The following is a 23,058-nucleotide window of genomic DNA, read 5'->3' on the forward strand; positions in this document are numbered from 1 at the left end:
CGCCAGAAAAAACAACGCTGGAATCCACCTGGATCGGCCTTTTCTTCTCTTTTTGTTTTTTTTGGTTTTGCTTATTTTTATTTTTTGGGCTGTTAATCTATGGAGTAATCGTCTACGGAGTCTTTTCGTATTGTAAGTTGTTAGGTACGGAGTACTTGTTCGCACGTCCCTGTTCCTGGCAGGTTTGACAACATCCGCTCTCTCCACGTCTGGAGATAATGGCCTCTTATAGGGCAATTAAGCCGGTTAACCAGACCAGTGCCAGTTCTCCGTGGGGGAAGGAACCTTGTACATACTAGATAACGTCATCTGCTGGGGGTTTATACAATGTACAGATTGGACTATTCTACATCAAGCATAAATGCCAATCTGCCAATCTGCCAATCTGCCCTGAGACAGGGATCTTGAATGAGACCCGGGAAGTAGGGAGTCAAGATCATAGGCAGTTCCCCGGAGGGGTTGACGCACTCGAATGTTCTTGGCCTGGACTAGCCCGTTCTCCAGATGGGATTTCCCTTTATTTCTCTCTCCCTCATAGGCTATATACCACATCCGAGAAAGCTAATAATTCAGTAATTCTTCCATATGGTGGGATGTGATATTCTCCATGAATAGGAATTTAATCATAGAATGTCAACTAATCAGAAAGGGGGGTTCTAGAACGACTCAAGTGAGGAAAAATGGACCGTGTCATGTGTACGATCGACGGGGCTTGTGGAGTGCCCAGGCTTGGATAGACGGGGTTGGAGTTGTATGTGTAATATATACAACATACGGATAGTGACTATGGTAACTACTAACTAGATAGTTATAGGACAGGATAGTTAGATATAGGATGTATAGTTAGTTATTAGATGCTCGCTGTTAATAAGATAGGATATAACCCTATATAAGAATAGATCAAGAATCCTAATCCTATAAACATCCTTCTCCAGCTAATCTCCCATTTATAAAGCCAAATAGTGGGGGAAAGTGACGAGGTCTTCTGATCAAAAAAAAAAATCCCCCGAACCGGATTTCTCATTTCCCCCCCCCACCTGGGCTTTTTCAATGGTCCACCCCTTTGGTTAAAGAGCGCTGCCCTGGTGCTTTGGGAGATCTTTCTTGTTTTCTCCCGATTCTTCCGTTTTCTCTATATACGACTTGATACTGGCGTATACCTCGACTATTTACCTCTTCTCCTTCTCCTTCTTCTCAACCTCTCACCCAATTCTCAACAATTTCCAATCTTCAATCTCCAATCTCACCTTTATCCTTTATAACGGTGAAAGTCAACTGCCATATTTCACTTCTATACCTTGGCCACTGCTCTGATACGTCACGCTCCACTTTTCTGCCACGGGAGCTGGTCCCCATATCCCCAACACCGCCACCTCGTAGTTCTCCTCCCCTCCGTTATTCCCCTCTTTAAATCCTGGACAGTAAAATCGCTCTCTCTCTTAATACCTCTCTTTTTCACACGTTCTGGAAGATGCGAAACCCATTCGATTTGGACTTTGATAGCCTCGATGGAGACTCCGAGCCCGCCCGGGATTTCGAGGCCCCCGAAGAACATGTGCACCAGCGAGTGGAGGACTTACAACGAGAACACCTGAACCTCAACTATCGTCCCAAACAGAGAGACGATGGAGACCGGTCGTTACTGCAGGACGAGGACGAGGATGAAATGAAGAGTCGATTCATTGGCACCATTGACCAGGGTACAACGAGTACACGATTCATCATCTTCGATTGCACAGGTGTCCCTGTCGCCAAATACCAGACTGAATTCCATCAGATTCATGAACATCCAGGGTAGGTGTCACAACCCATCCCTTTGAATCCTCCCCCCGACTCAAATATTAATTTGCCCCGCACCCCCACAGATGGCACGAACAAGACCCTTATGAATTGGTCGAGTCGGTCTATATCTGTATCGAAGAGGCCATGAAATCCTTCCTCGCCCTGGGCTACTCCACATCCGACATCGAAGCCATTGGCATCACCAGTCAAAGAGAAACTGCCCTGGTCTGGGACTGGGAGACCGGCGAGCCCCTGCACAACGCAATCACGTGGACCGATACTCGCACCGTCAACTTGGTCCGGGAACTGAAAGAAAGGCCCGGCGCCGATGAACTCCGTGATATTTGCGGCCTCCCCCTCTCCACATACCCCTCGTCCGTCACGCTACGATGGATGCTCGACCATTTGCCCGACGTCCGGTCGGCCTATGATGATGGCCGCGCTGCATTTGGAACCGTCGACAGCTGGCTCATCTACAACCTCAACGGTGGTCCGAAGAACAAGCTTCTGGTGACCGATGTGACCAATGCCTCCCGAACGATGTTCATGAACCTCGAAACCCTCCAATATGACGATCGCCTCTTGAAGTTCTTCGACATTGACCCGACCAAGATCCGTCTGCCCGAGATTCTGCCCTCGGCCGATCCCGATGGGTTTGGTAGAATGGCCGAAGGGCCGCTGGAGGGTGTTCCCATCACCAGTTGTCTGGGTGACCAGGCTTCGGCCTTGGTCGGTCACTGTGCCTTTTCTCCGGGAATGGCCAAGAACACTTATGGTACCGGATGCTTCCTTCTCTACAATGTGGGCGAGAAGCCGGTTATCTCAAAACACGGTCTCTTGGGCACCGTGGGCTTCCAATTAGGCCGAGACCGCAAGGCCGTCTACGCACTAGAAGGCAGTGTGGCCGTGGCGGGTAGTGGTGTCTCCTTCCTAATGAATAACCTTGGATTTTTCCGTGACTCACGGAAGGTCAGCGATTTGGCTGCCAGCGTGCCAGATAATGGAGGCTGCATTTTCGTCACTGCGTTCAGTGGTCTCTTTGCTCCTTACTGGATCGATGATGCCCAGGGAACTATCTGTGAGTCTGAACGTGCTCGTCTCGCAGAAACCTAAATCGCTAACACTGCCAGGGGGAATCACCGCCCACACACAAAAAGGACACATTGCCCGTGCAACCATGGAAGCGGCCTGCTTCCAAACTAAGGCTATCCTCGACGCCATGGCAATGGACAGTGGCAAGGGCCTGACAGAACTGGCTGTTGACGGCGGCATGAGTAACTCTGATATTTGCATGCAGGTACGTTGCAATGTGTTTACTCTTAACTCAGACCACACTAACGGTTATTTGTTCCAGACCCAAGCCGATATTATTCAAATCCCCGTCGAACGTCCCTCCATGCACGAAACCACTGCCCTCGGCGCCGCAATCGCCGCCGGCTTCGCCATCAATATTTGGAAGGATTTCTCCGAACTTAAGCACATGAACCGCGCCAACCGAGCCTCCTTCACCCCAACGATGTCCGTCAAAGCCAGCGGCCGCATGTATAAAAAGTGGTCCAAGGCCGTGGAGATGTCGCGCGGCTGGATGGCCGACGAGGACAGAGAGGAATACGACGAATAAACACCTTTTTTACATATCCCTTTGAGATGACCCCAATCGGGTCCGTCATCGACCCCGCGGCCCAGTTTGTGCAATTCATACCATGCACGATACATACACACGCGCAAGAAGCAAGAAGCAAGAGAGATTTGAGAGGTTTACATGAAGATCATATCAACCGGATATCGCACATATTCTCTCTTGGAGATACCCGGAATTTTTTCTTTTTCACAGGGACATCTGGAACACCTCGCGTGTCTTCCATTTATATATATTTAGAGAATTTCCAACCCCGACTAGAAAGTCCGTCCTAATAAGGCGTCTTAGCCGCCCACGCCGATGTCCCCCTCCAATCATGACCGTTATGACGGGAAGTCGTTATGACGGGAAGTCGTTTGTTCCAGAAGAAGAGCTGGGGATTTTAACTTTTTTTTTTTTTCATCTCATTTTGCTGTTGGCTAGCTTCCTCTCCTGGAACAAGCTCGACTTAACTACCACTTGTGTACATACAAACCGTTTTCGAGAAGAAATGAAAAAAAAAATTATACACATGTCATTCTCGTTCGTATGTTGGTTTGCAAATAAACAATGAAGCTTAAAACTTTATTACGACATTCCCACCCGGAATCGAGAATACCCCGGAATCCAGTTTCTGTCTCCGGATTGACGTAAACACCATGACATCATAACAGCGGGGTAGTAACTAACCAAGATTACTGGTTACTGGTTCTAACCAATAGTGGAGTGAGACATCTGGTGGTTCGGCGATGTGTTCAATACATACATAGCTTTTCAGATCACATGATCGCTTCAGCCTGTGGTGTCCTACCATAGTGAATAGATCGTAGAGGCCTCACTGTTGAACCCTTGGAAGTGGCTACGATCCATCTAATGCATGTAGAGAGAGATGTTGCCTGGGACATTTATATTCCCTGTCACAGCTTCATTCACGGAATAGGCCGACGAGATTTGGCAATCTGCTTAGGGTTTGGGTTGTTGCTATATTTGGCTCGGGTGCCTTGGGAGGGATATATATTGTACAACATATGTTCATCTACATGTGCACCGAAGTTGGAGTGGAATATATATTTATTTTCATGCTATATCTTCCCTCTCGGGCCTCTTCATGACCGGTTTGTAGATATAACCATATGTCTATAAGAGTACCAAAGAGGATTGGCAGCTTCATTCTACAAATGCGATCGTGGATCACGTGGTCACGTGCAAGAGGGTATATAGATGACCTCATATCGCGGTTATTACATGGCAAATTGACGTCAGATGATCTCCATTCGAGATCTTCAAGCGCGGAAAAGCAGCCGACGATAACCAGAGTCAAGCGTCAATCTGACTGAGACATGATATAGAAGAAAGAGAACCAAAGAGATATGGTATTTTCAATAGACGCCTGAATGATCGAGGATGCAAAATGGAGATGAGAAACAGGATACATAGGTGGTTGTTTGTTTGTAGAGCCAAGAAGAAAATAAGACAAGGAAATGAACAGAAAAGATTACAGAGTCGGAGATGACTTATTCATTGACCGTGGGTGCTCTTCCTGCCGCCGCGGACGAGTTGAGATTGGTCGACTGCAAAGCTCCAGGAAGCTTCAGCGGCGCACTGGGCAAGATCTTGAGTTTATTGATCTTCTCGCCCTTCAGCACCAGCTCCATCTCCTCCTTTGTGAGAGTTTCATATTCGATGAGCGCATTGGTCAGAAGCTCGAGTTCCTTGCGCTTTTCGGTTAGGATGGTGGTTGCTCGGTCACGGGCTTCTTCTATAAGCCGGCGCACTTCGCCCTCGATCTCTTGCTTGGTTTCCGACGATAGGCTGTCGTAATTTGTAGACAGGTCGACGTTGCCGAGTTTCTTGGAATATCCGAACCGGGTGATCAGCGTGAAGGCCGTCTCGGTGGCACTTTGAATATCCTAAAGAGACCATTAGTACTGAGAAAAGAACAAAGACAACTAACTAGTAAGACTTACAGCTGAGATGCCACTAGTGACATTGTCGTGGCCGAAAACCAGCTCTTCAGCAGCCTTGCCACCCATAGAGACGGCGATGTCTGCCAAGTATTCGGTGTAGTTCCTTGAAACGGTATCCATCTCCGGAAGGAAGTGAGTAATACCCAGAGCCATACCACGGGGAACAATGGTGATCTTATACAGAGGAGTGGAGGAAGGAGAGAAGTGTGCAACAAGGGCATGACCAGCCTCGTGGTACGCAGTCAAGAGCTTGTCCTTATCTTGAATGATGCGACTGCGAGCCTCAGCGCCCATCATAATCTTGTCCTTGGCCCAATCGAAGTCGAACGGCCCAACATTAGCCTTGCGGTCACGGCTGGCATGGACGGCAGCTTGGTTGACCAAGTTCTCCAAATCAGCACCAGAGAAGCCGGGAGTGCCTCGCGCAATGACTCCGACGTCAACATCAGGACCGTACTGAATTTCCTTCATGTGATGTCTCAAGATGTCCATTCGGCCGCGAACATCAGGAAGGTCCACAACGACCCGACGATCGAACCGACCAGGTCGAGTGAGTGCCTTGTCCAGCAGTTGAGGGTAATTGGTAGCAGCGATGATGATGACACCGGTAGTCTGGGAGAATCCGTCGAGTTCCGTGAGCAACTGGTTGAGTGTTTGCTTGACATAAGCAGCATCGCGCTCGTTTCGCTTTCCACCTATCGCATCCAGTTCATCAATGAAAATGATAGCCGGAGCCTTGGCACGGGCCTGAGCGAACAAATCACGGACACGCTTGGCACCAACACCGACGTATACCTCATCGAATTCAGATCCAGACATGTAGAAGAATGGGACACCCGCTTCGCCTGCAACAGCACGCGCAAGCAAGGTTTTACCAGTACCGGGAGGACCGACCAAGAGAACACCCTTGGGCAGCTTACCGCCTAGGGAAGAGAAACGCTCTGGGTTGAGAAGAAATTCCACCAGCTCCTGCAGCTCATCTTTAGCCTCGTCACAGCCATGCACATCACTGAAACGAGCGGTTTGCTGCTCAGGCTGAGCTTCTTTATCCTGCGCACCACGAACGTTCTTCAGAACGCCAGTGGTCTCAACCAAGATAGTGACCGTGACCAGAGAGATGTAAGTGAAAAAGCCGAAAATGAGCAAGAATTTGACCCAGCGGAACACTGTGCTTCCGAGAGACTCATCGACCACGACGTAGAGAGGAGCATCCTTGGCACCGGTACCGTTTTGTTTTCCCATTCCGATTTGACTGCCAGTAGCCCGAGCAGCGACCGCTTGACCGACTGCCTGGAGCTGTTCAGGGCTCAGATTGTGGTTTGACCCGCCGAAAGCTCCAGCTCCGGCGTCGGCGCCACCGACGATTGACTGGGCCTGTTGGACTAATGCTTCAGTTGTGAGATCTCCTGCAAAATAACCGCTCCGGTGTCGTTCGAGAACTATGCCCGGCATTTTAGCACGCAAAAGAGCCGAATAAAGAGCATTTTGAGCATCTGCGTTGTTGGGACTTTGATTGGCGACCTTCTCCTTCTGGGCTAGTACATGATGCCAGGACCCGCCGAACAGGAACCGTTGCTGCTGTATCTTCGAAAGACCATTGACCTTCGGGGCCGCGCGGAGGGAGTTAAGACGGAATGGAGTTAAAGTTGAGTATGAACGAGCACCGGGGATAGCATAGCGGATCGGCATAAAAGATGAGGTGGCCCGAAGTGCGTTGTCTGTTATCAATGGTTAGATATGATTCATCAAAGCAATTTTCTCAAGCCAAAACATACTTTGATTGAGCAATGAAGACCACGTTTGCTGCGAAGGCCGGCTGATGATCTCCGCTCGTAGGGCTTCAGTGGAAACGCCTTCCAGGTATTCAGGCAAGGTTGCGCGTTGAGAGATCTGTCTCTATCAGCATGAAGACGCCAAGTGGATAATAGGTTATGCCATACTGTTTCAGTTCCTCGGCTAATATTGCGCCGGAAAGACTCGCTGACATTGGCCGTCGTCGTTCGCCCGGTCTGCTTCCAGGGAGCAGCCAAGATGTTATACATTGAAGGCCAGAGATCCGATGTCACGGCAGCGACATTCTAGCAGATTTTTTGGGTCAGTTGTGGGATCTGGATGAGAAACCGCGGAGTGGTACTCACAGGCATGGGGACCGAGACTTGGAAGGCCATGACTCTCCGATATACAGCGGCACGCGGCCGGATGCGAGGATGGGCGTGTGCTCCTCTTGGTCGATTTACAGCCGGAAATCAAAATTGAATCTGTTAAGCCCGGGTTGAAGAGACTGTCATTGCTGACGCAAGAATGAAGGTAGAGAAGAAGATAGGATGTTCCGCTTTGATGCGGCGAATGGCGACGGCCACTTATGTCCGAATAGGCGACCGAATATATATCACGTGATCTTAAGTGGCACGTGCACGGCATAGCCGGACGCTTCTTATAGCGTCATCAGCTCTGGTCAGCTCCGATGAAGGATGGAAGGACATCTAATGGGGAAAATTTGTATGAATTAATTATGTATGGGCGATTTGGCAGAGCAAATTGGTAGCAAACGGGTAATAGTAGCCGGGAAGGGCCAGGTACACCAGGGCTGTTGCCTTTGACAGAAGCTGCCCATGGTTCGCGCACCTCGATCTTTACAAATTGCAACGTCTTGACGTCCACGAGCATTTGAACTTCATCACCTTCTTGAGGCTCTTAAAAAGGGCCCTGTGACCCCCCTGCTCAATGGCTCCATCGACATTTCGGCCTACGCTTTTTCTCAAGGACAAGCTCCCCTTGACTTGCATATTCATAATTCTTTAAGACAGACTTGCTATGTCTCGAAAATATATCTTCTTGGTAGGAGCTCCGTTGCCAGCAAGTCTGAATTGGGATACAGACGAGCTTCTCAACACGCCCATACCTCCATTTTACGAGAATACGACGAGCACAGAACAACAGCTATCTCTGGAGCAACCACCTGTAAGATGGAGAGTGTTACGGTCAGCATCAGTCGACAAGCTAGGTGAAAATTATGACTCTTTCCAATACTATGAGGACCCGGCCTTTTTCATCTCGCATCAACTGGCTGTTGCGACAGATGCGACACAAGGATCAGAAGATTCGATTCTTCAATTCTACGACCATTCTTTCGCCGTCCACGAAACGTCCGAGGTAGCTGGCTCAGATGTGTACGTAGCAGATTCCACGCAGGAGAGCAGTTTGGACGAGGACAGCATGTTGGCTAGCACTACGGGGCTGGACAAGACAGACACTCCGAGGTCACCTCGCATTCTCCATATCCCTGGGTCCCTCAGCGATTTGAAAGATCTTCCCACGGCCAGGTACATCCAATCGATCGCACCGCAAACGATGACGGTGAATATGATTGTGGGAGTGCTGGCAGTTCACCCCCCACGTCGCATAGTAACGCGACAATGGAAAACCGAACTGGACCTCATCGAGCTTGTCGTTGGAGACGAGACAAGGGCTGGGTTTGGAGTCAATTTTTGGCTCAAGCCAGAGAAGCCGACCGCCAAAAACAATGAACCGGATCGTCTAGGTCGTTCATTGGCATCACTTCGACCTCGCGACATCGTTTTGCTCCGGACCGTCGGACTCAGTACATTCCAAGACCGGGTGTACGGACAAAGTCTGCGCCGAGGGATGACCACGGTCGAGCTGTTGCATCGACAACCGGTGGATGTGACGGATGCAGTTGGATTCTATCAGGGCAGAATGCAAGAAATTAGCTCCCAGGATGATCCGCCGGTCCTTAAGGCCCGCAGAGTACGAAATTGGATGCTGCGGTTTGTGACGGATTCGGTTGGAATGTCGCATCCATGTGGACTACCTCCGGATACGCAGTAGTTAGTTAATTGGTTCAACTAGTAACTATTATTGCTTTCATGCTTTATGTGAAATGTTAACTTGATATCCGTAGATTCCGCAGAGATGTGTCTTTAGTGTACGTACTAGCGCCAGACCAATTGTATCTGAAACGGAAGAGGGGAAACAGGGAATATCCCCCCACCACCAATCTCCCCATCACCTACGGAGGACTCCGTATATGTAGGTTTCAGGGGCGATACCTCATGACCGTAGGAAATTGAAGTTTAGTTTTGCGCCATCTGCATTGTCGTACAAATCATGCGATAGCATTGGACATATTGGCCGGGGATGGCTGAACTAGACCTCAGGAGATCAGAGACTTCACGCGTCAGAGCGGCCTGGTTCCTTGGAATGTGATTAGAGGAAGGCCTAATCCATTCATAGCAAGCAAAGTACAAAGTCATTTCATCCCAAACATCCCAAAGCAGTCACAACAGCTCTAAACAGCCGAAGTCGAAGTATATGGCCCCCTTTTCCCGCAAACAGGCCCCTCCAATCACCGCCACTCACGTGCCCCCACTTGGACAAAAATAAATCCATCAACGGCCAGGTGTTCCCTAAATAACAGAGCGTCTCTCCTTTTGCTTCTCCTAGCCTCTCTACTCTATTCCTAATTTTCTCTAATTTTTCACTATTACTTTCAATTCCAATACATCATGAAGGGTATGTGCTATTGTCAATGCTTCCACGTCTCCCCGCTAACCCCTCTACAGCTCTCATTCTTGTTGGAGGGTTCGGAACCCGTCTGCGTCCTCTGGTAAATATCCCGATTATTATTTTATGGCCTATTGTCTATCTGGCAATACTAATACTGATTTATTTTAGACCCTCACCCTTCCTAAGCCATTGGTGGAGTTCGGAAACCGGCCCATGATCTTGCACCAGGTCGAGAGCTTGGCCGCTGCGGGTGTTACTGATATCGTTCTTGCCGTCAACTACCGCCCGGATGTGATGGTCGCAGCTCTAAAGAAGTACGAGGAGCAATACGGAGTCAACATTGAGTTCTCCGTCGAGTCCGAACCGCTGGGCACGGCTGGCCCGCTCAAGCTGGCGGAGGAGATCCTAGGCAAGGACGATTCGCCTTTCTTCGTGCTCAACTCGGATGTTATTTGCGATTACCCCTTCAAAGAGCTTGCCGAATTCCACAAAAGCCACGGTGATGAGGGCACCATTGTCGTCACTAAAGTTGACGAGCCCTCCAAGTATGGCGTTGTCGTGCACAAGCCCAACCATGCCTCGCGCATCGACCGCTTTGTCGAGAAACCCGTCGAATTCGTCGGAAACCGCATCAACGCCGGTATTTATATTCTGAACCCTAGTGTTCTAAAGCGCATTGAGCTCCGCCCGACCTCCATCGAGCAGGAGACCTTCCCCGCCATCTGTAAGGAGGGCCAGCTTCACTCCTACGATCTCGAGGGCTTCTGGATGGACGTCGGTCAGCCCAAGGATTTCCTCACCGGTACTTGCCTGTACCTTACTTCCCTGGCCAAGCGCAACCCCAAGATGCTTGCCCCTCACACAGAGCCTTACGTTTACGGCGGAAATGTCATGGTTGACCCCACCGCCAAGATCGGCAAGAACTGCCGTATTGGTCCTAATGTAGTCATTGGGCCCAACGTCGTTGTCGGCGACGGTGTCCGTCTTCAACGCTGCGTTATAATGGAGAACTGCAAGGTCAAGGACCACGCTTGGATCAAGTCCACCATTGTTGGCTGGAACAGCTCTGTTGGACGCTGGGCGCGTCTGGAGAACGTTACAGTTCTCGGGGACGACGTTACCATCGCCGACGAGGTATATGTCAACGGTGGCTCGATTCTGCCCCACAAGAGCATCAAGCAGAACATTGATGGTAAGTTTTCGTTTTTGATCACTATCCCTAACAAACATATACTAATTAATTGTACAGTTCCCGCGATCATCATGTAATCCCTTTCCTACTTCCCCCTCTTCCTTCACGTCGCTATGCCTTTTGAAATACCTCCCTTCAACTCTCGTGCCGATACCACCCTCCAGTCCGCCCTCTTGATGCATAGAACCGGAGTCGTTTACTGCGTTTCTTCTGTCTTCTCTTCTATTGTCGGCTTGCCTTTTTCTTCCTTGACGGTTTATCGCCCTCACAACTTCCTCCCTTCCGTCCGATAATGCACTTAGAAACCTAGATGGTGAAAGCGTGCGATTTCGGCTGTTTTGCAAGAAATAACTTCTTTTAGTTTTGTTCGTCTACGTTTATCCTTCGAGCTATCCCCGTTTTAGTGCTACATATTGAGGGTTTCGTGGCTACATCCCCGCTCCCCTGCGCTTGGCCACTTGTTTTCATTCAATTTTTTCGATTTTTTTTTTTATTACTGCTAGTCTTCTGGCAATTGATGGGCAAAGAAATCATGCCATATCCGTTTTAATGAGAACATGGGCGTGGGCTGGTTCTGTTGATGTAAATAATGGGAGGCGAAATTCGCAAAAAAAGATACAAGTTTAGTTGATCTTTAACACGATTCTTCAGATGTTTCATATCAGATATCTTTGTAGAAGTATCATGGGTGGACTATTAGATACATATCTGGGGATAAATTACATACAGTCATTGAAGCTGTTCTGCTTGAATCAGTTAAGCAGGAAACTGACTTAAGAGAAGCATATTGTGTCTTTGACAAAGTCGTTATTTGTCTTTGAACTGTCTAGGAATGAGCCTCAGCTCGATCCAGGATCTCATCCCACTGAATTCTCAACTCTTCCATCTGCTTCCAGCACTGGCGTCCAAGTTCCTCGAACTCTTCTCTCTTTTCCTTGGTAAGATCTTCTGCGCCGCGCTTACGACGTCGGAGCTGATCAGCCTCAACAACAGGTGTGCCGATAACACCTCCATGTCCCCAGCCGTCGACCTCAGTAGAAACCGCGCTTTCAATGCCAAGACGCCCGCAAGAAGAACCCCATTTCGCTCTACCACCACCAGCCCGGTGGTAAGGCTCTTCGGCCGCTTCCACGTCAGCCTGCGATGCCAGCGCGAGGAAGACAGGAGCACATGCGCCGAGATAAGTAGACAATGGATGCCAGGGCGAACCCAGCATCCTCGCAGTCCAGAAAGCAGCGATCATCGCCCACGCAAGGGGAAGAATAAGCGGGATGATCGATGTGGCGCAGATACCAGGGTGGGAGAGATACATGCGCGGGGTCGCGTCGGGGGCATTTGTGTGGATAGCATGTGTGTCAAGTTCCGTCTCGGATTGCAAGAAGCTATCGACGACCCAGGGGGCCGTACTCGGCAGATTGGAAGTCAGCGCGAGGATGTCAGTGAGAGCCTTAGAAGACTCATACGGCGCATCAGTGCGCAAACCCTGAATATCGTCGATTTTGAAAAAGTTCCAAGTCGCTTCGAGACTGGAAACCCAGACCACACGGCCAGGCCCGTTTGTGTGCGCCCGCTTCAGCAGTGGAACCAGGTTGTGCGCTAGCATATAGTGCCCGAAGACATTTGCGCAAAAGACTGCTCCGAGCGCGGGCTCTTCTTCCGTCTTTGTTTGTTTGTCTGTTAACACGCCCGTCGGCGCGAGCTTATAGGATGGCCAAGTCACCGCGTGGAGGAGATCGGTGCAAACCTCCCAAATGGCCGTAGGCCAACTGATGCCGGACCAGCCGCCCAGCCCGGCATTCAGAACAATCGAGTCGAGTCGGGGGAGAGTGTGCACTAGTTTTCGGGAAAGTTCGCGCACTGAGCGGAGATCGCCGAGGTCGACGCTCTCTGAGACGAAGTGGACGCGCGCGGCGGCAGATGCGGAGGGGGAGGTTGATTGGAGGTGTGCTTCTAGTCTGCGAATTGTCTCTTGAGCTTTGCGCGCGCTTCGAGTTGTGAATATTATGGTGAGGGATTCGGATTCTGGGTGGGAGGAGAGGAATTCGTCGGCAAGGCGGCAGCATATAGAGAATCCGAGGCCGCTGGATGGTCTAAGTTAGTATAGGGAATTGAGCTGAGTTGGCATATTGAGAGGTTTGCACCTGTTGGCTCCTGTCACCAGGATGTGCAACATATTTTGCTGCTCAGCGGACTTGACCTGATCCATGGCTTGTTGCTTCGGCGAGTTTGTTGACTCGGCAATTTTCTTGATATCGGAGATAGGGGTTAACGTGATAAGATGCTCAACGATTGAAGCTGAAGCTGGAGGGGTTGTTGCGCGTTGTCGCAATGGAAAAGACACGCGGCAATCAGCAGCACCTGAGATGAAATGAATCCCCCGAAGTGAGCACTGTCAATGTCTCTTGTTGAAAATCCACCGAACGGGGAAAGTGCCCATCGCACAGATCACGTGTTCAACTTTAATCTTATCGTTATCGGATTCGTAGTCCAGGACGGGTTGTTCCAAGGTTCCCGTCATACTCGCTTCTCACGCTTTATGGCTGAGATCTGCTAAATCTCACCCAAATGTCGTGCAGCTGGCATACAGGAAGCCATGGTAGTCAGAATTGAGCGGTTTCTCAACACAACCGGTTTCTTCTTCTTCGCTATCGTCCTTTTCTGCCTCATCCTCCTTACACCAGCGGACGCCATCTACCAATGCTACGAGACTAATCGACTCACAAACATCTTCTTCATTACCGGCGCATATGTGATCACCTTCCTATTTGCAGTCCTCATCTATGCGACACGCATCTACACGAATCGCAGTACACTCACCGGCATACCCAAAGCCTGGATCCCCGTGGAAAAGGAAGATGTGAACAAGAGCGTTAGGCGACTGGTAAAGGAAGGCCTCGTCCGTAGCGCCGTCATCGCATATCAAGCCCGCCCGCGCGACGTCTCCACCGATGAGGACAGCTTCCAAAAATACAGATCGCTTCTCATCGACCCCGAACGACCCCCATGGGGCCATGTCGAGCACCCCGGCTGGTCTTCGCCAGACTCGCCAGACTTACCGAATCTACCATACCGCACAGTCATACACGAACTCCCCAGCTTGATTGAAGCCAAAGCTGTCTCCCTTGCCCCTATTGATTCATTATCGTCTGCGCCCACATACCACTTCGATCCGTCAGGCGACCTTATGATACAGTCTCTCCCGGATACACGCGTGGTGGAAGTATTACAACGTTCAGCGTCAATGGGTCTGAGAGAATATATCCGCCATCTGACGTCCCTCGGGGCTATCAATCCGCCAGAACTCGGTGCGGATTTCCTTGCGCTGTACGAACGAGCCAGATTCTCGACGCGCGATCTACACGAGACGGAATTCCGCGACCTGATGCATTTCTTCGCGGAGATTCTGAGGGGGATGACATCCCTTGCACCACCGATCCTGGATGAAATTCGCGACAGCGCTAGCTCCCGGCGAGCCTATAGCGAATCTAGCATTGAGTCCTCGGATGATGAGAGAGAAACAGATACCGGGACTTATGGTTATGACGGGACTCTAGGGTACATGCGAAGTAACAGCCTTCGCCCATCGAATACGTCTACCTGGGAGACCCAGTCCGGGTACGACACTGCGCCCGCAAGGCAAGGTGCCGCATCGGAATTGTCAACGGACAGTGGATCCTCCGTGGCACGAAGCTCTCTTCATACGCCTTCTACGAGGTCTCTACGACGCGTGGCCTCGGGCCAATCCGGCAGTTCGGGAGGGAGTGTTATTCGTCTGAGGCAGCCACGAGATCCGACAGATTTGCCGTATACAATTGACTACGCTGGACGTAGGCAATGATAATATTCCATTCACACTTGTATATTACCTATAGAGCAACGCTATTTGGACACGCAATTGCGCCAACGGAGCCTTGGAAGTGGGGATGGACTTAGTCAGGCGGAAAACATTCCGAGTCCTGTCCTTGGCAAAACCTGCAAAATGATTGATAAGATCAGTTTATCATTCGACGACTCGTCATCAAAAAAAGAGTCCAAACTAGCAGATCTTCTCCTTTTTTCCACTGTTGAAGAAGATATCAATATCCTGTAAAATGCATCTCTTCCGTCGCGGGACTTCCTCCCTCTTTAGCTCCTCCAATGTCTCTGCCGCCTCCTCCAGGACCGACATCACCACCGACGCTGTGGGTGACAATACCCTCGCTGCAGATGGCTTCCAAAAAGTCTCGTCGAGCGATAAGCTCTTCAAAAAGGTCGATCCAGCGGTAGACGGCGAAGACTGCCTGCACGATTGCGCGACATGTACGATCAAATACCCCGCAAAATTCGATGTCGATCAGCAAGACGAACTATACGGACAAGTCAACGGATGGGCGACACATATGCTCGTCGCAACGGGCAAGTCAGATTGGGTGCGAGATGTGGCAGACGAGAAAGGGAGCGTCATGGAAGCCATTGAGAAGGGAGGACTGGAACCGAGCAACGGGGTATGACAATATCCCGACATCCCTATTCCTACCAAAGTCAATGACATAGAGACTAACAACCCCTTTTCACAGCGACTCAAGCTGTCAGCATCCAATATGCCCGTCCCAGATGAATACCACATAGCCGACGCAGGCAAGCAGCCCACCAACGTGCTCCTGCTGCCGAGCTTCACCGTCGTCGAGAACGTCACCCCACAGCTAGTTCCAGATCTGATCGAGAACTTCATCAATCGGACCCTAACAACAACGACGCCACTAGGTGCAATTCCAGAGAAACCAACAGAGGCCGACCAAAACCAAGACCAAGACCCTACGCAAACAGACCTCCCACACCCATCCACAACATCAGTCCCCACCTCCCTCAAGTCCCACCCCAGCCCGCACGCAGCCGTAATCCTGCTCTGCTCGCAGCGCACGCGTGATGCGCGCTGCGGACAATCTGCACCCCTCCTGCGCCGCGAGTTCGAGCGCCACCTGCGCCCACTCGGTCTATATCGCGACATGGACGACCAACGGCCCGGCGGCGTAGGTATCTACTTCATCAGCCATGTCGGCGGTCACAAGTACTCCGCGAATGTGATTGTGTACCGCCGCCGCAACTTCGATTGGTACAAGCGGGATGCTCCTGCGGACGGGGAGGGGCGGGCCCCTGATGAGGGTGCGGCGCAGGGAATCTGGCTGGCGCGTGTGCGGCCCGAAGAGTGTGAGAATATTATTCGATATACGGTCTTGCAGGGGAAGTTGCTCAAGCCCGGGCAGCAGTTGCGGGCTGGGTTTGATCGTGAGCGTGGGGTGACGAGTTGGTAAAGTTCGAGCTGGGTTGGTTAGTTGGTACTTTGGAGTTGGTTTAGTGGATATCACGGACATATTGCTATTCTCGGCTGAGGTTGATTGCCTGATGTATCTGATTTGTGCTTTTGTCTTAGTATTCTATACATGTGGCGCTGCGCCCCAGGTCAGATCTGCCTTGCGCATCACGCTAATAGCTTTACTCCGTATTCGCAGGCTCTGTACTCCGTATTGTATTTATTATTACGATTGTACGGATTTCAGAAAAGAGGTGTATGCTGGAGGTATCTCCAGTCTCATCAACCCTTGGCCTTGTTTCGCCTCGCGCGCCTCACAGGATGTCATTCGCCACTTGACTACAGTGATATCTATGTACACTTCTATTAGATGAAACATCTACCAACGCCGACAAGCAATCGATGGCTATAGCTGCTCAGGCTCCAGACACGTGCACCATGTCAGCCATGCAAGCCAGATTAACTGCAAGGTCGGCATTTGCCAGCCCTACAGCCATATCAACCGCAAATCTCGGATCTCCCTCTCTTATTATAGACTATAACTAGTTTGTTATGTATGAAATGCAGACAGACACCTTACGTAAACATAACCAAGCGATTACCTAACCTCCCACCTGGACCGTGCACCGGTGGACCTCCCGTACCCGGCGGACCTCAGGGGGCGTGCTCAATTTTACTCGGACGGAACACCACTATATCCCAAGCATCCACCAAAGGATTATAAAGCCACGCTATCGAATGTGCTCCATAGCACGTTAGTTGCAGCAAAGGCGTGCATGCGTACCCGACGGCCGAGACGGCCCTACAAAGAAAAACCCATAGAAAAACGTCATCCACTGCGAATGAGCAAGGTTCATTGCCCATGGCTGGACATCAGATGACTGGCAAATGATGCAAGGCCAAGGCAACACCAGCCGCTAGTTATCCCTCAACCCTCGGGTTTCTCGCTCGCCAGGCTCCACCGGGCTTGTTTGAAAGTAACCTGGGACGGTGATGGTACAGAATAGAGCCGATGTTCCCCCGTGTGTTGCGGTTATCAACACCCCCTTGCACGGAAAACGGTGGGTTGCGGGAATTTCGTACATATTGTTGTCTTATTTTTGCGGGGGAGGACGGAATCAGCTCCAAACGCCAAACTCCAATACGTCATTTCTGGTTTTTCTTTTCTCGCGAGGTATCTTGTATCTTCTATATTTACATATTCGTGCTAGATAGGAGCTCGGAGATAGTGTCTCTTACGGCAAGACACACCCGGGCGTTCAGTAAGGAGGACCGAATTCCTTTGCTGTCAGCTGTGATAGGGGCTTGCGGTAAGTTTTCCGCTCATTTGATCACATTCTTCTCTTCTTCTCACTGGCGTTGTTGGCTTTCAGAACCAACATGTGGTGTCTAACTTCGAAACCAGAGTCAAAATGCCTGCAAGGGGTCAAGTGGTGGCTGTTCGCCTTGTCGCAACATCCTGGCCGGTAAGTTATCATCGAGCGCTGATAGGCAAAGCCCGGCGTTGACCGACATTCGCGCAACGAGAACGAGAGAATGGGAAATGGCGCAGAAGGGCCGAAAAATGCGAGGAATTTGTTCCGGCCTATTCCACTCCGGGGATATTAACATCGATCATCGACCGTACGCACGCTTGGAAAAAACATGACCACATTCATACCGTCTACCGCCTCCTTGGTGAGAAAGCTCGCGGAGTAAACAGCCAGATTGCCGAATCAGAGTCCACAGGTCTCTTAGCTTCCTTAGGTCTAAAGTGGGGGATATGGATAGTCCAATGAGCTGCTCTTATTACTGCGTCGCCATGCGCGCGTCGGAGATTAATTTAGTGGCTTTTCGGAGCATGTGGAGGATATTTGTTTTGGTCCTTGGAGCTGGTAAACTTTTTCCCAATCTTCACATGGGTATAGGTGATCGACATGGAGATATGTCCGATCTGTTTATTTCACGCTGTGAATCCGTTTTGATTGGACTCCGTACTAGGTACTTCGTACATTCGAATGATTCATATTTCGTATACGACCAATTACCAACAATTACCAACAATTACCAATCCTGTTAGCGGCAGACTAAGAGGGCCAAATCAGAGAGCTCCCCGACAGCGTCATATCCTCTCTTAATCGCCAAGATGAAACAAAATGCGGGGTAGTCAGAGCTTCTCAGATCAAGGGGAAAAGGTAGAGGAAAAAGAAAATAGCGAAAAACAGAGTCCCTTATCGAACTCTATGGTAACCGCTTGAAAGCCATTGTCCTTGCGTGATGTGATGCGCATGCAGCTTCGAACAGCTTTCCAACAGCTTCCGACTCCCTTCTCCTGCATTTTACCTATTTCAATCACTTGGGCAAGACGGTGGAGTTATCAATATCCAAATTCCAAATATGATATGGCCCCCAAACGAGCCCGTCCCTATTTGGAAGCCATCCACTCCACAAATAAGACTAGTCTGCACGCGAGAACAAAGAATCCGAACACCAGGCTCATGGGTATCTCTGAATGACGCCTCATTTCTTTTATCTTTTATTCTTTTTTTCGCATGCAAGCACACCGGTTTTGATTTTCTCTTGCCCTACTAGCCGCGCCCTGCTTTACGGCACTATATTTTACTATATTGTATGGAGTATGGAAATATGCATATGTGCCTCAAGTGGAGCATGCATGTGCTGTAGGTACCTACCTGATCACCCTACACTTATCATAGCCGAGCGATTACCGTTTCATGTAGCGTGTATTCAGGGAACCGATAGTCGCGGTTTATCTATGATCGGCGGAGACATTGGCGCTCTTTTCTGATCGGTGGTTTCTGGTCGATGTTTCGTGTTGACAAATCTGGACCCTTAGGGAAATGGTGGGCTGTGCAAGTTTTATGTACACTATACAACATACAATAGCATTTCTTAGTATTATCTCCATTCGTCTTTCTTACAACCGTTTATCTCCATAATTCATTTCCAATTATATTTTGATTCCTATGTCATGTTCGATTACCTCAATGGCTGAGCCGGGCTGCCTCCATTAGCCACTCAAGAGCATTTGTGTGGGTCCAATCCACACATGCTGCTTGCCTCGTACACTGCGTGCATCATCACGATCCGGATATGCAGCACTATTGGTCCTTCGAACGAGATCTACTTCACTCCGCCTACCAAGTAAGCTACCCGCAACAGATCTGCACACGTTAGGCGAAGCTCTTCGAAGTACTTTATACATCCCTCCATACCTTGTAAACAGGGTTTGTCGATCACGCAAAGCGAGCAAGAAGTGCAAAAAAAAAATACAGGGAATCCATAGGTCGGGCCTCATTACTCCGGTGTATTAAGGTTGTAAGATCAGAAGATCACCGCAGTGAAGATGAGCGCGAATGGATTGCCACGTTCAGTAGGAGTAGTAAGTAGTGGTGGTCACCAAAACGCCTCTTCTATTTTCGTTCAGCTGTTGGACTTTGCCAGGAGATCTCTAGCCCGCTCTGGCATTTTCGGCTCTGATCACCGCAGTTGTTGCGCGAATCTCGAAGCCTCTTGCGACACCTTTCGTTGAGTTTATCGATTGGCGATGGGTGACATCCCGCGCTAACCGAGTCTACCCGATGCGCCTTGTGAGGCGACATGCTATCTGTTGGATGCTGAGATGGGTTTGCCACTGGATTTTATTAGAGTCAACGTGTGGATGGGAAGCTAAGTGGTCTATACAACAGACTTTGGATGCGAAGGGGGCTAAGTGATCGACCCAGCTATGGATAAAAAGCAAATATTGTGATTGGCGCTACGGGAGTACGGTGAGAGTAGTGCCTGTTCAGGGATAGCATGGGTATATCAAAGTCTATGGATTGACCATGTGAATGTAAGAAGTACAACATCCAACATATACATATAACATATACACTACAATATACACAGACACAGACACAGACACATACAATTTAGAACAAGTGGAGAGACGGGAACAGCCCCAACCTTATGGAAATGGGACCCGAAGCCTTGGGGTTGTTCGGGGTGGACAAGCGGGAGAGCTGGGGTACCTGATCCATTTGCGAACACCGTTACGGGGTGCAGACGCCGCGTCATAGGACATCCCTTGCATTTGTCGTTTTGTTTCTTACTATGATTTATGTACTTCTTCCTACCTAAGTAATGTTGCAAGTTTTTTTGTGGTTCTTTGTATGGAGACGCGGATATTAATGGAGTCCTTCTAGACCCTAGGGAAATTACTGACTACGGAGTTCTGCACCGCCAATCCCATTTACTTCCTGGAGAAGATCGTTTTTAGCGTCGGTGACCTTACTCCGTAGTGACCCTCTCTCATTTGGAAACTAGATCGGAGGAGTTCGGCCGCGGCTAACCTTGGGAAATTGGCTTGGCTTGATTGTGTAAGTTGTTATTTGGGAGTCTTTGAATGGACGGATTCCCGACCCCCCCCAATGAATGGAGAGGTACATAGTACGGAGGTATATGATATCATCTACATAAGTTATTTGGTGGCTTCTTTAGGATTGTAATTGTATACAGTATATATTCAGTCTCTTATACAATATAATAGTGTTATAGTTAACTAACTAACGTAATTCACATACGAGCCGCCACCACATACGACCCGCCACCCCATCCAAAAACGCGTCCATGAATTAGCACCTAGTTAATTCAACCACCCACCATGCCACCAAAACGCTCTCAATCCTCTAAAGATTCAATAGAGAAAGAGGGTAGGATCTTATTAGCTATCCAGGCTTTTAAGAATCAAGAATTTTCCAATATTTCTACTACCGCCCGCACTTTTAACGTACCGCGTTCAACCCTTCGGGACCGCCTCAGTGGTATACAACAACGCGCGACTTCTCGCGCCAACTTGACTAAATTGACCGCAATTGAAGAGGAATCTCTTCGAAAATGGATAATCTCTATGGATTCTTGTGGATCGGCCCCCCGGCCCTCTATGGTACGAGAAATGGCGGATCTTCTTCTTAAACAACGCGGAACCACCCCGGTTATTTCAGTTGGCCAAAATTGGGTTATACATTTTGTTAAACGGTACCCTACCCTTATATCCCGATTCTCAAGACATTATAATTACGAGCGCGCGAAATGTGAAGACCTAAGGATTATTGGAGAGTGGTTTGATCTGGTTCAAAAAACCATTCTTTAGTATAGAATCGATCCGGACGATGTTTATAACTTTGACGAGATAGGTTTTGCTATAGGATTGACCGTAACGGCAAAGGTTATAACTAGAAGTGAATACTACGGTCGGAGATCACTTTTACAACCTGGAAATCGCGAGTAGGTAACTATGATTGAATGTACAAATGCGGCAGGGTGGGCGCTTCCTCCATGCGTGATTTTTAAAGGCAAAGTCTTTATTGAATCTTGGTTCAACGGCCTTCCAGATGATTAGCGTTTTGAAATTAGTCCAAACGGTTGGACTTCTGATAAAATTGGACTTCGCTGGCTTCAGAAACTCTTTATACCATCGACTTTATCGCATATGGTGGGAAGGTATCGACTTTTAATACTCGACGGCCATGGAAGCCATTTAACACCAAAATTCGATGAAATTTGCGAGTAAAACGATATTATACCAATTTATATGCCACTGCATTCCTCTCACCTTTTACAACCGCTCGATATCGGCTGTTTTGCGGTCTCAAAACGTATATATAGTCGGTTGGTTGAAACGAAAATACAGCACGGGATCAACCATATTGATAAACTCGACTTTCTCGAAGCATACCCCACTATACGAATTGAAGCTTTTAAATCGGAGACAATTAAAAATAGCTTCTCAACAGCCGGTTTAGTACCCTTTTCACCCAATCGGGTACTTTCGAAGCTAAATATCCAGCTTCGAACACCTACCCCCCTCCAAGCCGGGGTAGTGACTCAAGCCGGAATTTTACACCAAAAACCCCTGCTACCGGGAAAGATCTACGTCGATAGGCTTCGTTAATCAATGCTTTACTTCGTACACAATCTCGAAGCCCAACAAGTCCTTCTAAACGTGCATTAAACCAACTTATCAAAGGCTGCCAAGTTGCAATACATAACGCTATTCTACTAGCGAAAGAAAATAAGGAGTTACGGGATGAAAATGAGAAGAAGAAGCAAAAACGGACCCGATCTAGAAGGCAGATACCCACCGAAGAAGGCCTCTCTGTTCAAGAAGCATCTGCATTAATTATGCAGCAACAAGAAGCAATTGAAGCACCTCCCCCCGGCCCCGGCATACCTAGAGAATCGACTATTCAACCACGTACGCGCCCCCCGGGGGTGTGGAATATGCAGATTGCCAGGGCATAGAAGAGAAACATATCCAGATAGACCACTTAGTTAGTTGATTTAATTTAATGGCGTTATGGTTGAGATAAATGTATTTAAAAACTAGATTATTGAATGGGGTGGCGGGTCGTATGTGGTGGCGGCTCGTATGTGAATTACGTTACCAAGTTAGTTAGTTAGGTAGTTCGATATTAAAGGGGCCAAGAACTGGTTTCAAAAATACGGTCATATACACCGTATCCATACCATACCATACCATGCCCAGTCCGGTTAGCATGTCTTGTCATTCGGGGGCCGAGGTGGGGCATTGGTACAGTGGCGTTTCATTAATATTTAAACCCCAGTACTTCCACCACTGACCGCTCTTTTATACCGCCTGCCTATTCCTACTAGTATACACCTCCCGTGCGCACTACGC

The 23,058-nt window shown here is 49.3% G+C and overlaps 7 protein-coding genes across 7 annotated transcripts; 5 read left to right on the forward strand and 2 right to left on the reverse strand.

The window, feature by feature from the left end:
• Positions 1-1,471: 1,471 nt before the first annotated feature.
• N7518_009886 (glycerol kinase) lies at positions 1,472-3,403 on the forward strand (the record flags this gene model as incomplete). Its single annotated transcript, XM_057190812.1, has 4 exons — positions 1,472-1,794; positions 1,866-2,860; positions 2,913-3,079; positions 3,137-3,403. The coding sequence occupies 4 exons, from the start codon at positions 1,472-1,474 to the stop codon at positions 3,401-3,403; spliced, it is 1,752 nt and encodes a 583-aa protein (XP_057036948.1).
• Positions 3,404-4,914: 1,511 nt separating this feature from the next.
• N7518_009887 (i-AAA protease YME1) lies at positions 4,915-7,535 on the reverse strand (the record flags this gene model as incomplete). Its single annotated transcript, XM_057190813.1, has 5 exons — positions 4,915-5,310; positions 5,368-7,085; positions 7,143-7,257; positions 7,308-7,445; positions 7,506-7,535. The coding sequence occupies 5 exons, from the start codon at positions 7,533-7,535 to the stop codon at positions 4,915-4,917; spliced, it is 2,397 nt and encodes a 798-aa protein (XP_057036949.1).
• A 646-nt stretch (positions 7,536-8,181) lies between these two features.
• Positions 8,182-9,216, forward strand: N7518_009888 (uncharacterized protein; the record flags this gene model as incomplete). Its single annotated transcript, XM_057190814.1, has 1 exon — positions 8,182-9,216. The coding sequence occupies one exon, from the start codon at positions 8,182-8,184 to the stop codon at positions 9,214-9,216; it is 1,035 nt and encodes a 344-aa protein (XP_057036950.1).
• A 677-nt stretch (positions 9,217-9,893) lies between these two features.
• N7518_009889 (mannose-1-phosphate guanyltransferase) lies at positions 9,894-11,163 on the forward strand (the record flags this gene model as incomplete). Its single annotated transcript, XM_057190815.1, has 4 exons — positions 9,894-9,900; positions 9,951-9,994; positions 10,063-11,086; positions 11,144-11,163. 4 exons carry the CDS (start codon positions 9,894-9,896, stop codon positions 11,161-11,163), a joined length of 1,095 nt encoding a protein of 364 aa, XP_057036951.1.
• Positions 11,164-11,912: 749 nt separating this feature from the next.
• N7518_009890 (3-keto-steroid reductase) lies at positions 11,913-13,292 on the reverse strand (the record flags this gene model as incomplete). The annotated part of the gene is made up of 2 exons (XM_057190816.1): positions 11,913-13,167; positions 13,228-13,292. 2 exons carry the CDS (start codon positions 13,290-13,292, stop codon positions 11,913-11,915), a joined length of 1,320 nt encoding a protein of 439 aa, XP_057036952.1.
• Positions 13,293-13,679: 387 nt separating this feature from the next.
• N7518_009891 (uncharacterized protein) lies at positions 13,680-14,924 on the forward strand (the record flags this gene model as incomplete). The annotated part of the gene is made up of 1 exon (XM_057190817.1): positions 13,680-14,924. One exon carries the CDS (start codon positions 13,680-13,682, stop codon positions 14,922-14,924), a length of 1,245 nt encoding a protein of 414 aa, XP_057036953.1.
• Positions 14,925-15,177: 253 nt separating this feature from the next.
• Positions 15,178-16,377, forward strand: N7518_009892 (sucrase/ferredoxin-like domain-containing protein; the record flags this gene model as incomplete). Its single annotated transcript, XM_057190818.1, has 2 exons — positions 15,178-15,570; positions 15,643-16,377. 2 exons carry the CDS (start codon positions 15,178-15,180, stop codon positions 16,375-16,377), a joined length of 1,128 nt encoding a protein of 375 aa, XP_057036954.1.
• Positions 16,378-23,058: the final 6,681 nt, after the last annotated feature.

Source organism: Penicillium psychrosexuale, assembly GCF_028828465.1.
Source record: "Penicillium psychrosexuale strain IBT 29551 chromosome Unknown utg000006l, whole genome shotgun sequence".
NCBI classification, from domain to species: Eukaryota; Fungi; Ascomycota; class Eurotiomycetes; order Eurotiales; family Aspergillaceae; genus Penicillium; species Penicillium psychrosexuale.